Genomic DNA, 17,833 nt, shown 5'->3' on the forward strand with positions numbered 1-17,833 from the left:
AATGACGAACATTATTTATTACATGCAATCATACACGATAATCGATAATACAATCCCGATTTTCGATCGATTATGCAAAAAATACTGTATTTATATTTCACTGTAAGAACCTCGACTTTAAAATAGAAATATGTCGATATGAAATACGAGAGAAAGTAAATAAGATGCTACATGATACAGCGGCTTCTTCGCAAAATAAAACAAATTTAAGAGAAACAGCTTTAGATTTTATACAGTTACGCACATTAATAATGGGCACCATACTATTTTTGTAATTATTGCTGTGTGTAAGCGGGAATGATTTAAATATTATACTGTTTATTTTACAAAAGCATAAACTATTGTAGATTAAAAATATATAAACTATTCCAATCTAACAATAACATTTAATTGTATATTACTTTTTAAACAATAAAAATTGTCACATTTTCATATTACATTAATGTTTGTATTGTATGTTGTGTAATCTAGTGCAAAATAGATTTGTTTTATATACAAACTGCTACAATATAATTCTATCTCAGTACAAAGCTATATTTCAGAGTGCTAATGTTCAAAATCTGAAATGCTACGAAAAGGACAGAATAGCAGTTTTCATAGAGAAAAGGTAAAAGTTACTATGAAATAGCACAATTAGAGCCATCACAAAGAGATAAGAGATATGAAGAAGAAGACCGTACTGAAGTTAAGAAACAGGAAGAAACAAATCGAATTTTTAATCAAGAGGTGGTAAGAAGAATAATATAGAGAGGTAAAGAAAATTCGCATTGTAGCGAAACACAATTGGCCTCAGAGATTTGTCATAGAACTAGGAAAAAGAGTCAGTGCTGAAACAGCACGCGGAATAATCAGATGCAATAGCTTAAGTTGTCGTGTAGCAACAGGAATATGGGGACGGATTTCGAACGTCGGTGTGGCCGAACTGGTGTTTATCCAACATATATTACATAAGAATAAATATTTAGACCTTCTAAAAAAATAATCTGCTAAAAGGTACAAACAATATGAGAAAATAAAGTACTTTCAAATTTTATCAGGACAACGATATAAAACATAAAGCGAGAATAGTACAGGAATATTTGTCATACAATTGTCCTAAAGCTTTACATCCACCTCTGTAATCTCCGGACTTAAATCCCATAGAGAATCTATGGGTTCGATTAGATCAGAGGAGGAGCTAGAAAATTTCCAATAAATTCAAAATTTGAATTATGAACGAGACTAAAAGAAGAATGGGCAACTCGTTCTTCAGAATATCTACAAAAAATTATTTTTAATATGCCCAAATTGTTACTTGAGGTCGTTAAACAAAACAGGCGTGCGATAAAATATTAATATCGTAATTTTTCATAACATGAAAGTTTAGTGGTGAGCCAACTTTTACTCTTCCTTTTTATCAAATACGATATTAATAGTGACCACGCCACCAACAAAATAACCGGTATGTACTTAAGAAAACACATAAGTAGCCGGTGATAATGAAGAAAACAATCTAATGTTGAGATAAAATAAATTTAATTCCTAAATCCTGTGTATTGCTATTTGGCACGTAATAGGAATTCGCTTTATATAGGAGTCTAGTGTATAATATCTGAATTCCCTCTTACATACAGCAATAATTATATATTCTTAATACCTATAATTTTAAAGATAAAAATAATTATAAAGATAGTATAGTAATATAAGTAACTGTATGTCGATATGAAATACGGTAAGAAGTAAATAGGATGTTACATGATACAGCGGTTTCTTCGCAAAATGAAACAAATTTAAGAGAGGCAGCTTTAGATTTTGTTACTCAACACTCAACACAGAATACTGAAGATACATCACTTACCGAACTGGAGATAAATCAGGAATTGGACATAATCTTGACCACGTAAATTGGTAGCAATCGTGACGAAGTAATAGCTTTCAAAATTTTCGCAATTAACCAGAAAGCTTTTAGTTTCTATGTATTCCGGTAACTTTTATAGCAGATACCGGTGATTTTTTATAGCAGAAAATATTATAAACGGGAAAAATAGTGCTCGTTATCAAGAAATATCAACAAAACTATGAAATTAGAAAAAACAGTGAATCGAGCAAGACTTACGGTTTAAAATTAAGGTATTATAGACTACAAAAGGATAAAGGCGAACACGCACTTAAATCTTCTTAAGTAAATTACCGATGAATTTGTAAAAACCGAGTAATTTGCCAAAAGGCTAAGTAATTTAACAATGATACAGCCGAACGCGACTCGTTGATTTATACTGCGTGCTTCTGTGGTTCTTTTGAACACACAGAGGTCGAAACAGTTTGAACGGCTAATGTACAAAAGGTTAACGGCGGACATGGAAATGTAAACAATTAACAGACGCCGTTGTTCGCTATGATAGAGAGACGCCCCGTAGAACAATGGCCGTGCGAAGTTTGCCGATTGAGCGATAGCACCGGCGTCAACAAAGCCGAAAATTGCCGAACAAAGCCGTCGGTTACCACCAGTATATAAGAAAAACAAACGCATCGCAAGAAGAAAACCGAAAACAAAAGAACTGAGGCAAAAATCCCCGATATAGTTCTTATATGTAAATTCTTCCAAAATTAGAACGCCTTAACGATTCTTCTCCTAAACAACAAAGTCGAAAATTTAATAAACGAAGAAAGTTCTGATAATTATGCATTACTTTACTATGTAAAACCTGTATTAAACGCAATGCGAAAATTAATCAAATTTTTTTTAAATTTATCAGTTCGACCTGAAATCCTGTTAATACTTCAACAACCACACGTTTTGCGTAGATCTTATTGCCAATCGTCGGCATTTTTCACTTAGTATATCATTATTATTATTATATTTATTAGTATAATTATGACACTTTTTAAAAAAATTGCATTGGATGCATCATTATTATTGAATCTTTGTCGTGTTGACCTAATTTATTTTGTGCACTTATGCATATATGAGTTTATTTATTTATGTTCTGATTGATCCATACAGTTACGGATATTATAATCATTTTCTGACTATTCGCTATTACTGGAACATTAGACTTGCAAACTGCCGCTTTTCAGTGCATTTAGAGATCAGTTCACTTCAATAGAACACTTTCGAATATAGGAATCATTTTTCTAACGTGTAAATATCGATTAAATAAAATAAAAAAATAAAAAGACTGAGGTCATGAAAAGGTGACGACAGCCAAGAACAGAAGACACAGCGAAATCACATTTACGGGACAATGGCCATCAAACATTTCAAAACATGTTAAAACAGGTAAGACAAAAAGGAAGAAAAAAACTTAAGACTAATTTTAGATGTAAGAACTCGTTGGAATACATTTGTATCAACTATAAATAGAATTTTAAAATTAATTGATTGTATAAATAAAGAATTAATCGACCTTCGTTTGGAATGTTTTGCCAAAAATTACGTTACTGTTTTTATTATATTAACTGTAATTATATGGTGTGTAGAATCATATATTAATTGTCTTAGAGCCAACAGTGTTAACAGTTCAGAAACTAAGTAAAGAAAGTGCTAATTTAATGACTACAGAAGGGACATTTCTATATTTTCAATAAACTAGAATGCATATGTGAATTTCTATATTTCTATATTTCTAGAATGCATATGTTTCTATGCATATGTGAATCAGAATCAGAGAGTGAAATAAAAACAGATGAAATAAAAGAATATGAAAACTTATAAAACAGCTTAAGTTAGTTTAGTTTAACTCAATTTAGTTAAGTTTAACTAAAAAGTTAAAATGAATTTAATGAATTAAACAAATGAATTAAACAAATCGAATGCAGAAGATTCAATATAGATAAAGAGTTTTAAAGTGTTGAAGGAAATGAAGGGAAGAGAAGTAACAATATGAATATTTTATGCAATGCTTTATTAACTATATAGACCAACATGAATATCTTGCAAAACAGTTTTTGTTTTAGGAAACACTATTACAAAAATTTGCAGCTGATTAAGTATTAAGACGTTGAAAGCACTGGTCTTTCTAAAGAATCATTTTACCAAACAAAGTTAAAACCAAGACGTTTAAAAATTATGAAGTTATATCCCCTTACGCTCTTTATAGATGCATACTACATCATAGAAGTTTTTCTTTTTTAGTAACAAAAACTAAAATTTTATCAAACTCAAATGCAAAAATGCATACTTTTTTAAAAGGAGGCAAGAGAGCAGGGAAAATCATCAATGTCATTCTCTTCTTCATTACAAAAGGCAATATGCTTCTATCAAAATTTCAGTAAGTGGAAATCTTCATAGAAAATTTAAACTCTTCCCTTAAGATTAGGATTACCAAGGTTTTACTGTACTAACAAAAAATACAAATATGTTTAGGATGTTAGTGATACCGGAGCACCTGAATAAAGAAGTTAGGAGCAAAAGGCTAAAGTTAATAGCGCAGATTAGATGTGGAAACATAGAGAAATGGAACAAATAACAGTAAGACAATAATAAGAAATACTTTGTAGAAAAAGGAAGGAATGAACAAGGAGAATGAATGGACGAGATATTTGTAACATTGCAAAAAGTATTGTAAACCAACTCCTTTCTTGGCTTTGATGCTGAAATAAAAAAATTATATTATATTCGAATAAAACTGTTCAAATAAAACAACTGATCTTTCACCTTAACTGCAGAAACTCATGTATGATTCATTACATACAGCATTAATTTCTAAAATCCTATATATTAACAGCATTCTTTTTGAGAACATGTTAATGTTTTTTCTGACTTTTATTATGAAAGATGTTTCACACAAAAGGTGGAGTTTGAGATTGAAAATTTATTTATAATTATTAAATTGCAAAAATAGTTTTACTCGCACTTAACAAAAATTATTTGAAAAGCTCATTTGCTTGAATACACAGAAAAAAATAATACTTGTAATCAGTAATTTTAAAAGCATATTTATGTTAAAAGTATGTTTCTATGATTCATATTTTAAACCTTATAGGGAAAAATGTAAAACAATACTTTTTATTTATGTCCTTCCTATCTTTCATACACTAAATTTGACAAAATCACAGTTAAGATATTTTTCAAATTAGTAGCAATAATTAGACTATAATCTTGATATAATTATAAGAATCATGGAACCATTTAAGATTTCAACTGATTATTATAATTCTTACATACAGAAGCTATTTTTATGTTGTCCATGTTGATGATGTCCTAATTGCTTCTTAAGTAGTATTTACATATCCTTCTGAATCATCAAATAACCGACAAATTTTACCAGTAATTTACAAAATAGCATTTAATTATGTTGATCACTATTTTATACGTTCTCAAGCATATGCAAAAGTTTCAAGCAACATTTCTATCTGTTTTAAATATTCTTCTGATAAAACAATGTAAGCGATATATACACGCATTAAATTTAACAACCTAAGGTTAAAATATCTGGTAAATTAATAACTTTTCGATACAAATAGGCTAATACTTTCGTATAGGGAATGACAAGCTGCATCGATTAGTGCATTAAAAAAATACATAATACCATTAAAAAAATCAAAGTTTTCTTTATAGGTCCTTAACGCACCCATCTACAAAAAATCTAATAGCATCAGAATATGCCCTTCAAAACCATTCAACATCTATCCAAACATTTCTCGCTAAGAATAGTGACAATCGCGTAAATCGAAGTGGTAATATCTGGTGAATCACCCTGTATATTCTTCTTCATCAGAAAATTTATTTTTTAAATCAGCTAACCAATCAAAAATACTCAACACCGATTCCTGAAGTCCACATCATCTTGATCACCGACTAAGAACAACTAGACTTACAGTGGCTCACAGAACAATATTCGAACAAGCCTTAAAATAAAACAATTGCTTTAAAATTGGTCTGAACGACTTGAATTTTTCGAGAAGTTCGAAACATTAGATTATTATTTATTTGACATGCAAAAAAAATATTGAAAATATTGCAATCGGTATAACTGTCTTGTCCTCAACGAATTTAATCTTCGAATCAACGATGTTTAGTATTGATTCAATAGCACGTAGTTACGTATCGTGCCTTTTTTGTTCACACTATCTGCTTTGACTATGTTTTACCATGAAAAATTGCGTTTCTGAGTCACTACAAACGGCTGTTGATTCATGCTTCATTGCCTTGAATGCTTTACTCGAAACTTATCGGGTTTCACATATCATCTTATATTTTATGAAAATATATGCTATCTAGTATAATTTATGGATGACCAATAAGTGAGTACTCATCAAACCTATTTATATTGCCTCATATATTTCTTTTTTATTTATCTATTATATTTATTATGTATTGTTTTGTATTTTCATTATGTTTGTAGTTTTATTTGCATTATACATATTGCACTTATATTCTATGAAAAATTAACACGAATAAAAGGATAAAGATTCCAATTTCTCTTAAACTCGATTATATATATTAATCAAATATTTAACAACAAAATATTGAAAACGAATTTGGTCATAAGGTAAAAACTGTTTACCTAAGAACTCCCAAAGTATAGTTTTAACGTTTTGATAGAACTGCACAGTAGTATTGATTGAAAATCATATTAATTATATCTAGTTTCAGGAATAGATAATACATAGTTTAAGAGTAAAGTTTCTCCATTTATCTTCTGAAATATAAATCTTTCCCTAAGAACTGTTGTGAGATCAAGTATTACAATGATGTCTCATTATTAGAATTTTTCAAATACTTGTAACAACTATTTGGAATTAACTTACAATATTACATATTACATATTGCATATTACAATTAAAAAAGTTGTAGTAATCTTCTAATTAATTCTAATTAAGATTCATAATTAAAAAATATGTTTGGAATAAAAAAATTACATATGTATTTAATTAAAATATTTCTGATAAAATCTCTAATAAAATAAAAGAAATCTTTACTTATTATTTATTTATTATTTTTATTAATATAATTATAAATATCTTTATTATAATATATTTATTATGTATGTAATTGTCATGAATTATATAACTGATACTAATGCCATGTTGTAAAACAAAGAGTGATGATTTTTATATATCAATATAAAAATAGAAAGATTATTTGAATAGTCTTGGAAATATATCATACATAGCTTAAAAATAATGTAAGGCATAATGCTTTTTTTGAAAAGAAAAAGTATAATATACCATCCTGGCCCTTTTCTCTTTTTTTCATTCCACCAATATAGCTACATACCAACACCTTTATAAAATATAAATAAAGCATCTTATATAAGAACAAAAATATTCGTTGCAATTAAAGATAAAAACATTCTTGAAGAAATTACAATTAGATTAAAGTTTAATTAGACTATTAATTAAGTGAAAGAAATAATAGATACAACACAGAGACTGAAATGAGTATATGACCTAAATATTAATTTGCATAGAAAATAGTAATAAATATAGTAGATAACTATTACTATCAACATGATTATAATATACATGCAATGTGTATGTATGTGATATATATTTACCAAAATTAATTTGTTAGCTACTATTATTAAAGAGAATATTTATGTTGCAATATAAGGAATTCTTTAATTGCTAAACGTTGTAGATTCTAACACAGCATGTAGAACATAAATTTCTATTTCTTATATTTGTAAGGTATAAATTATATCTAAAATTTATACTTAAATTATACTTTTAGCTTTTTATAATACTATACTACTATATAAAAATCAAATAAAATTTCAAACATTCCCAGTGTTTACATGCATATTATATGCATCCATGATCTATAGCTTCATATTCACTAAATATATGTGTCTACCTATCATTTAAAGAGTTGGAAATATTTATATTTTTACAAATAATCATTAAATATAAAATTCATCTTCTTTGTGTTAGATATTTAAGAAAGTACAATTAGATAGCACACAATATTTCTTATTCATTAATAAAGTTTAAATCTACATTAAAGACATAACAATTTGAATTAACAGTATTGTTTATGAATTAATATCTTTTTAAGCTAAGTAATGAAATTAATAAAACTTGTAGTACTTTGAATAAAAGTGCAACTTAATGTACATATAATCTGCTATACCTACTTGCAATTAAATTTGCCATAGTTCCAGAGCATACAAATAATGCATCTTCCATTCCAACCATTTTGGCAGCTGTTTCCTGTAATACTAAAAACCAAAAACTTCTTTACAAAACCTATCTACTGTTAATAGTATTGTATGTAATAATTATATTGTTGATATTAATAATTATATCATGTAGGCAAAAAAGTTTGTTATTTTTAGGTTTATCTCTATTAAAATGGCACAAACTTTCTTGGTTATTTAACGTATTATCTTACACTTATTTTACAAAGCAATTAAAATATTTAATTTATAAATAAAGAATCATATGTATGTGTGTGTATGTGTTAATACTAAACATAATAATTCAGAACACAATACCTTTCACTGTTGGATCTTCATGAAAACCATCATCACCAACTTCAGCACTGGATAGTGCCTCTCTCATCTTTTGGGTTGGTTTTGTTAAAGTATCACTCCGAAGATCAACAACTATTATCTGGAAACAAATTTGATTATTATATTTTATCAAACAGAAAGTTGAAAGAATTGTAGGTTGTTCTTCAGAGGACCAAAAATTATTGACCTCTTTGTCTGCAATCCTATAGTTTTTAATGCATAGAATCTGAAAATGCAAGTCTTAAATTGCAGAGTCCACTAGATCAAAAATTACAACTAAATACTATTTAGCCTGTTTGTTGTAGTTAAATTCACAAAGAATTATTTTGTATTAATGTAACTGGCCACAATAGCTAGAAAATAGGTACTATCGCAAATCATAATCAACCTCACTTACCTACAAATTCCATGGTGTGATTGACTGTTCTATATGGAATAAAGAGTAATAAAAAATAAAACGAGAAAAATTTCAAAATGGCAAGAAAAAAAAATAAACCGGATGAAACATAACGATGTAAAAAGAAAAAGTGAATACTTTGGATACATTTAAAAACTATTACGTGCTTGCCTTGAGTCATGTCAGAGCAAAAAACCAAACATATTCAAAATACGTGTAGCCAAACACATATGATTTAACTCAACCATGTTCACTCAGTGCCTTCATAGATTTCACTCATTGGAGAAAGCATGGATAGAAGTCAATATAGCATCAAAATAACGTTTAAAATAGCCTAAAATACTTAATTTTATAGATTCCTACCTTTTGGACCACTTCATTCTATAATTTTAAATCTACATTTCAGTAGATTCTATGCAACAAAAACTATAGGATTGCATTCAAAAGAAATCAATAATTTTTGATCCCCTAAAATTTGGCTCAATTTTATATACATACTAATACTTACCTTATCGTTATCATAAGTTGCATATGAATAACCTTTATCATAATACATGTTTCAACTATAAAATTATATACTTCTTCAAATAGATATATATTGCTGTGTAAATTATTATATTGAAGAAATTTTATAAGTTAACACAATTTAATTGCAAATTGCAAATTAGATATGAAAAAAATTAAATTTACAACAAAAAATACAGAATGATAAAAACCACTATGATATCCGTACTTTAACGTATTACATCTATCGTTGATATTATTAATATTGTTTTATACTAGCCAAAAATTTGATCGTGCACGTTTCACGTTCTACTATACAATGTTTCTGCGTAGAATACTTTACTACACTTTTGGCACTTCACCTTCCTGCTAGAACAGTTAAAGAATATTTATCACAAGATTACATATAGCATTATATAAAACATAAAATTAAATATGATTATTTTTACGACTTCATGAATTCGTTTATATTTGACGATTACCGATAACGTTACCCTGAACGCACACAAATGATATTTTATCGTGTGATCTCATTGCTATCGTACCTTCCTTTGTATTCCTATTAACATACAAAAAAAAATTAATAAGGAATATTCTACAGCTACTTCAACCAGACAAGGCAGCAACTATAAACGAAATATGATTTTTACGGTTGCAACCATTGGTCGTCAACTAGTGACATTCGAGAGTCATCAGTTTGATCAATAGTTGCAGCCGTAGTAATCTCATTTTGTTTACGTTTACTCCCTTGTTTCGTTAGACAAATTATAGGAACTTTTAAATTTAAAAAGTATTATATACCAGTGTTTAATAAATAAAATTTGTTTATTTGTTTATAGTTTCTTTAAATTTATACAAATTATTTGTGTATATATGCATATCATTTATAAACAAAAACATGCAAGAAGTCCATCTATTGCAGTAAATAAAGTTAGTTACATAATTTATTAATTTAATATATTTCTTCATAATTCAGTTTATAAAGTAGAAATAACAAGAATATTTACTGTTAATATATTAAAGAAGACTATAAAGAAAAGAAATTCAATCTTAAAAATCCTCATCTTCTTAAATTATTGTTACTATTAAATATATTAAAAATATATGTAAATCTTACTACTATTTACTACTTACTACTTACTACTATTAAAAATATATGTAAATATATCTTTGAAAAATATTTAATTACGGTCTAAATTTCATGGAAAGTAAATAATTTTTCAAAGAATTTTAATAAATTTATATTTTACGTACATATGTATATAGACGTATATAAAAAATATCAAAAATATATCTACATAATTTTAAATGGACAAGATTTTCGTATTTCTTTTATACTATTTATTTAATGATTCTAAATACGTATAATAGAGAATCCTTAACAATTAAATCAATTATCAACTGATTCTATTAAAATATTACATTGTTTTATTATAACTTTCGAATACAATTTTTATATGCAAAAAAGAATGTATTATTTCACCACTATTATTTTTATATTAAATATCTTATATTAAATATTTTAAGGATCTTACATAAAAAGTAAAATATCATTTCATTTGGAAAACACCGTAAATTAATATATTATATGATATAATTAGACGTCTTTATATTGTAAACTTAGGAAATAAAAATATAATTTATATAGCAAACGAATAGAGAAATTTCTATAAAAACATTTTAAGAATAATTAAATTATGTATCATCGATATACTTATACTTCATTTCAATTGCGCTACTATGAGTTGTCGGTTAAGAATCGTCAGGTGTATATTTAAAATCAGGACATAGAAAAGAATGAAATAAGGATACCTCACTTATGGTCTAAACCAATACTCTTTTTCATGGTATACGAAATATTTCTGATTGGTTGCTGTGTTAATATATTTACCTGCTAACCAATCAATTTTCTATTGAGACGCGTCATATAGCGACATGAGCGCTACTACGCAGCGTACCTTGAAAACAGAGCCCCACCATCATTTTATGGTAAGGAGAAAAGAAGATGGCCGCGAGGAGCGAGAAAGAAAACAATCTCGAAGAGCGTTAAAGGTGGTAGAAGAACACGGTGCCTCGAAGGAGAACGAACTACGAATCGTCCAAAACTCTCCAACTTCAGATTATCTTAACCACCACTAGACAATAGACACTCGAAAAGTACGGGAAAACGAGTGTTGAATAGTTACATGTGTGTCCTTGTTACGAAGAGGTCAGTCTGTCGAGGATCGTCCTTGGAATCGCTCGTCCCTGAAGCCGGCTCGAGGAGCTAGTGATCTCGAAAACAAAAATGGCGGACGTCGACTCGAGGGTGGATCATTCGGATCCCGAATTGCGGTTCCTTTCCGTTGACAGGAATAATTTCAATGATCCTGCAACTCAGGCGGAATGGACGCAGAAAAAGCTGGTTTGGGTGCCTCACGAAACTCAGGGTTTCGTTGCAGCCGGGATAAAGGGTGAACGGGGTGATGAGGTCGAAGTGGAGATTGCCGAAACTGGAAAACGGGTCCTTGTCGCGAAAGATGATATTCAGAAGATGAATCCACCGAAATTTGATAAAGTTGAAGACATGGCTGAATTAACGTGCCTAAATGAAGCTTCGGTACTGCATAACCTCAAAGACAGATACTACTCCGGTCTCATTTACGTGAGTTTGATACATTTTATCTTTTTCCATTACTAATACTGTCAAACAAAAGCCAATGATTCATTTTTTGATTAGTTTTCTTGAGGGGAATATAACAAATAGATCCTAAAAGATTGGTGATAAGCCTTAATGATAAAGTTTTCTTTCTCATCCTTTTATTTCAAATGGAGCAGAGATTAAGATCAATTACAAAGAAACCAATTCTATAATTATTGATAACATTAATTTTTTACTATTAAACTACTGTGTACTAATTGTAGAGCTATTATAAATGCTATATTTATTTTTTTGCATGCAGTCTGTCAGTGTATAAACGCTTTTAGTAAAATTTTATTTTATTATTATGCAATCTTTATTTGTTTACAAATTATTTATTTAATTTATAAATATATATTTGTTGTTTATAACAATAATATAAAAAGAATAATTATTCTGAATTATATGGTAAGTAATATTCTTTCCAAATGCAAATATGCTTATAATTAATTCTTTATGATTTGCTTCTGATATTAATTAATTTTTATATTTCTTTTTATAAATATCTTATCAATCTATTTCTTCACCTGATAAATATCAATGGAAAAAAAAGAAAAATTAATTGTATCAGATATCAAAATTAAGTTATCATTATTTTGATACTATTCAGTAGATTTTATTTAAATTAAAAAAGTATTTCTTTTTTTATCATTTAGATGGAAAATTATATTGTAAACAAAGAACTGAGCATATATATACATATGTACAGACATATACATGCATACAAAATATAAAGTTAGCATAATACTTTTAAATTTAAATTAGAAGTGATTTTTGTAAGATTTTTCTGCTTTGATTTAAAAAAATTGAGTTGGAATGTACAGCTAAGACAAATAATAAGAATGCATAATTTTCATTTTGTTTTATATAAGTATATAAATAAATTATAAATATTAATATATTTCACAAACACATACACACACACAAATTTGTATATGGATTATTGGACAGAAGTTTGTAAGACTATGGCCTGTGCAACAGTTATATACATTTAGCATTATCTGATATAAATAGCAATCATATTAATTTATGTATTTTTATATGCATAAATTCGGGTTTTTTTAATATTAATTCTTTAATTAATTTTATAGTGTGGCCCAATCTTTTTATGTCAATTATGCAGTTGGATATATATATATATATATATATAGTACTTTATGTCTAAAGTAATTCTAATCTTCCTTTTGTTTAAATATTATAATATTCTTATATATATGCAAATATTTAGTATATAATATAGGTTATATGCATTGAACTATAATGAAATATTAGCTGAAAACAGTCTACTGAGTTAATAATATGCAGTCTATACTAAAAATTGTGATTATTTTAATATAAATTTTAATATAAATCATGTAATTATACGTATACTAATACTACCATAAACAGGTATACAAATATATAATTATCAAAATATCAAAATTTAATGTCTTTATAGCAAATATTTATTTTTTACAATATTTTTGTCTTTCGAATTCGAAAAATATCTTTAACAAATATTTATAAGCTATAAATGGCTAAAGCTACTTTTAATTATGTTTTTGCTATCTAATTTAGTTAGTACAAATCAGTTAACAAATTTCTTGCATGAACCGGAAGAATACAAAAAGTAAATCAATTCAAACATTCATTTTGATTTAAAGTTAACGCGAGCAATTGTTATTATCAAATTTTAATGTTACATTTGATCATTTTGTTTTTTTGTTGTTATATTATTAGCTAAACATCCGAAATAAATCAAACGGATTTGTAAACGTAACACTGACCTAACCCAAGGCTCTCGCTGAATTTGATTATCTCACAGTGCTGTGATCAAGCTTTTTCTCGTACGTTTCTAACAATAAACAAAGTATTCTATTTCCGAAATTACTCTCATTGAATCGTTGTATTTACTTTTCTCTCAAATTTCGTGCTCAAAATAATAAACATAGATGACTTAACATTACTATTTTAGAAAAACTTAATTGTAAAGGAACACATGATATAATTAAATAATTAAAAAACGGTATTAAGCCGATAATTATCTCCGTCGAAAAACTTTGAATATTTTTTCTTTATTCGTAAATAAGTAGTAAATTGAAATGTTTTATAAATATTCCACTGTATAAATTATTGCATAATTTGCTTTTCAAGAGAGTGAACTTTACCGAAAAATATTCGTGTGAGAATATTTATCACAATAAAATCTTTTATGAAAGTAAATCAGAAGAAATTATAAACAGTATAATTAAAGATACATTTACTTATTTAATAACTTATTATCATTTTATGGTAAAACATACCGTCGTTTCGTACATTATTTCATCTATAATATAAAATGGACGATATCCTAATACATAAAAAATTAGAAGAATAATCGTTTTATTTTACATTGAATTTTATCCATACATGATTAACGTTTATTGAACCAGTGTAAATAATATTTCTTTATTTACTGCCATTATCAAATTATTAATTTGGAAGAAAAAATAATCCCCATATGTGGTTTTATTCATTTTGGTATTATATAGAAATGAAGAATAAACTCAGTAAAATTGGAAAACAATAATTTAATCGACATAGAGAGAGCTATAGGATCTCGAGACTTCAAAGAAGGCTGGAACTCCAATGTTAATAGATAGCACAACTGTAGTTCATTCTTGACTCTTATCTGAAGCTGATAACAGCCATACCTCATTTCCACGTACGTGTGGCACATTGACTCACCGTAATTTTTAGCATACTTTGAAGGTTGCATTCAAAATTTTGTGAAACCAAGTTGTAAAATCAAAAGAAGAAAAATATGGATCGATTCATACAAATTAATGGATAATATGATCCTTTAATTTTATATTACGAATGTTTTCGCTTGCTAAGATGTAACATTAATTACTTGTCATTCGCAGTATTGACAAATAGGAAATTTTCGAATAATTAGAACAGAAAAATGAAGCAAAAGACAAGAAACATTTTACGTTTTATATTTCAATAAAAATTCGGCAAGTAAATTTAAAAAATTGTTTCCCCATAGATGACATAGACGTAAACGTATGAAAATTGTAGGCATTTTCGTTCAAATTTCCTTTTCGTTAATAATTCGATAAACAGTTCAACGGAATCGTAACTGAAGATCGTGCTGGCTTTTATCGGTCGATATTAATTAAAAGAATTGCGGTTTTTATTGGGCCTTACGATATAGAAATATCTGCTTACGTATGGCAAGCATTCTAGGACACGAGAGAATGACGTCATGCATGTGCCTCGTACGTGCTGATTTTTCTTCTTTCAATCCGCGGTATATTACATTCCGTGCAACGTTCCGAAAATCATCAAAATCTTTCAGCTTACAATCGATCGTAACCGTCGTACTGCTACTAAAACAAGAAATTCTATTCCTTGCGCAATAAATAAAATCTGTTATCAACATCTATGGTATATTATAAGAATTCGAATGAATCTATATACCAAACTGAGCCGTAATTTCGTCTGCTTTTTAAATACTTGTTAGTGCTATTGGAAACATTCGTTCGCTGTTGGAACGTTCGATCCTGTTTATATGTGCTTTGGTTATATTTTCATGTAATTCCCATAAAAGGATAGTAAATTGAAGTATACCGTGATAAAAGCTATTAACATAGGACCGAGCGAGAAAGGAAATTTATATATGAAGCATTGGCGTTTCTTCTCTATCGAATTTAGGAAAGGAGAAAAGAGAAAGAGAACGATCAGGGAGGAGTCCTTATAAGGACGAGTGTCCTTAACCTGCTTCCTTGCGGTACCGTAAACGTCCCGATGTAATATACCAGTGACGAGTTAAAGAGGAAAAGAGAAAGAGCCAGTTTCGCTGAAGATTTCGTGCCTTTTATAGTCAAGACGCAGTTTCGGTCTTCTTAGGAAAGAAACCGAACTCTGATGAAACCGTACAGATTCCGGGATTGATTAAACATGTCGCTTCGTCATATACCCTTGTCCTCCTCTCTTCCTTCTCCTCCTCCTCCTCCTCCTCCTCTTTGTCCTCCTTCTCCTGCTCTTTCTCCTTCTCCTTCTCCTTCTCCTGCTCTTTCTCCTTCTTTTTCATGACCGCACTCCTTTATATCTTTCTTTCCCTCTCTCTGATTTTCGTCTGTTTCCCTCTTCTTTTTCACTCTCTTCTACTCGAATATAAATCGGAAAGTCATACCAAAAAAATGCCTACGTGTCTACTAATTCGGGGCGTATTGAAAACCGGGATGCTTTATTTTCATACAGGCAACTTTGTATAATGGAAGTTGGTATAATGTAACATTAAATTGATTTTTATTTTATTTCAAGATTGTTTACACGTGAACAGCATCGTTTCTTCTATTTCTTTTCTTCTCTTTTTTTTATTTTTATCTGAATTTTAACTCCAATTCTTTCTTCTATTCTGAACTTTAACGGGTTTGAAGCGAAGAATGGTTGGAAATATAGTTTTGAAATATGCACGAGTCTGATTTTAATACCCGATTTTCGTACGACTGGGTATGAAACGTATTATGTATTATTATTATGCGTCATTATAATTATAATTATAAGCATAAATGCTTATTATGCGTTACAGTTTTGCGAAGCTTTAGGAAATAGAAAGTACATGATATGTTCGTCGATGATTCTGATAGTAAAAGTGGCATGTAATAGCGAAAATATAATAAATACGTTTCTTTTTCTCGTGGCAATCTGTATACGCGTATAATAGCATCGTGTCGTGATCTTGATGCGTGTGTCTAAAACTCGTGATAAATTGTGCAGAAAACGGCGCACTTTAATATGCTTCAATTACTACAGATTTCTGCACGCGCAACCAATTTTAATAGTCAACAACTTGAGAGCTTGATGACTATTAATTATATGAAAACACAGAGCTATTATGTTTTCTTATATGCATCAACAAAATGAATGCAGAATTATTTCCATGATATATTTCTTGCACTTAATATCTAAATATGCCTTTTGTATTTTTATAAACATGCTCGTTTATAAATATCGTAATAATTATAATTAAATAATATATATACCGCACATAAAAGAACATAACAAAGAACATTCCCTTTTTATTAGTTGTGCAATTATCGAGGTTTTTCCAATCTTCATATTTGTTTGGTTTCTTTCTCTTTTTTTCTTTTTCGGCAAAATTTTTTTATTAAAAACGGGAAAAATAAAAAAGCCAGCTATTAAACGAAAGACAAAGTGAAACAGCGTGATCACCTTGTGCTGCTTCAAAGAAGATCAATGTGAATGATTCATTTCTTTTGAATTGATATGAAAACTGATGTTAGCTTTATCCTACGTCACCAAGTCAAGAAAGACATGCAATTTTCCTTTAGAGGGAGTTAGAGTCAGTGGTTGTTAGTGAGCGATAACCAGGAATGTTAGGCAGGTCGACGACACGACACTCTCAAAGACCGGTTTTGGAGACCTTCGAGGAGAGAGTTCTGTTTAAAAAAAAAAAGGGAACAAAATAGCCGTGGATCCTTACTTTGCATTGAGACTTTGTTCATCTTTCTTTAAGTTAGGTTCATCTGTCTTGAAGAAAAAAAGGGAAGACTGTAAATGTTTTTTTGCAATTGACCTTAATGAACAATATACATATGAAGGTGCAACTTGTAGACTGCGAAATTGTTATAAAAAATGTGAAGACTAGAAAGTAGTGAATTTATAACGATACAATTTCAACAATAAAGAAGGGAATAATAAAATTTAATGTACAATGTTTTATGCGCGAAAAGCTTTACATTTGTTGAACAGAATTAAGGATTGCAAACGTTCTAACGAAATGGATGTTATTATTAGCATTGCTCTTGCTATTAATTCATGAAT

General features: G+C 28.6%; 2 protein-coding genes and 1 long non-coding RNA gene across 17 annotated transcripts in view; 2 read left to right on the forward strand and 1 right to left on the reverse strand.

Moving 5' to 3' along the window:
• The window catches only part of LOC110119151 (L-allo-threonine aldolase), a 47,888-nt gene extending 37,845 nt beyond the window's left edge, over positions 1 to 10,043 (reverse strand). The window contains exons 1-4 of one of the 5 annotated variants that reach the window (XM_020868591.2): positions 9,885 to 10,043; positions 9,344 to 9,705; positions 8,421 to 8,538; positions 8,061 to 8,144 (exon numbers count right to left, since the gene is read on the reverse strand). In XM_020868591.2, the coding sequence (XP_020724250.2) occupies positions 8,061 to 8,144; positions 8,421 to 8,538; positions 9,344 to 9,391 (250 nt within the window). In that variant the 5' untranslated portion in view covers positions 9,392 to 9,705; positions 9,885 to 10,043. Of the gene's footprint in view, positions 1 to 8,060; positions 8,145 to 8,420; positions 8,539 to 9,343 lie in introns of all 5 variants that reach the window. The other 4 variants (XM_020868593.2, XM_020868589.2, XM_020868590.2 and 1 more) reach the window with 4 other exon arrangements.
• Positions 2,133 to 4,381, forward strand: LOC125386729. Of its 2 annotated transcripts, XR_007227114.1 has the most exons (3): positions 2,133 to 3,259; positions 3,610 to 4,250; positions 4,346 to 4,381. It is a non-coding gene; the product is annotated as an uncharacterized LOC125386729 (long non-coding RNA). The 2 variants fall into 2 exon arrangements; XR_007227113.1 differs by lacking the exon at positions 2,133 to 3,259 and having other exon boundaries at positions 3,266 to 4,250.
• Positions 10,044 to 11,332: 1,289 nt separating the features above from the next.
• The window catches only part of LOC100649130 (myosin heavy chain, non-muscle), a 29,844-nt gene continuing 23,343 nt past the window's right edge, over positions 11,333 to 17,833 (forward strand). For 8 of the 10 annotated variants that reach the window (XM_048413810.1, XM_048413812.1, XM_048413813.1 and 5 more), the window contains exon 1: positions 11,334 to 11,983. In XM_048413810.1, coding sequence (XP_048269767.1) covers positions 11,627 to 11,983 — 357 coding nt within the window. In that variant the 5' untranslated portion in view covers positions 11,334 to 11,626. Of the gene's footprint in view, positions 11,984 to 17,833 lie in introns of all 10 variants that reach the window. The other 2 variants (XR_007227116.1, XM_048413818.1) reach the window with 1 other exon arrangement.

The sequence above is a fragment of the Bombus terrestris genome, chromosome 17, assembly GCF_910591885.1.
Source record: "Bombus terrestris chromosome 17, iyBomTerr1.2, whole genome shotgun sequence".
NCBI classification, from domain to species: domain Eukaryota; kingdom Metazoa; phylum Arthropoda; class Insecta; order Hymenoptera; family Apidae; genus Bombus; species Bombus terrestris.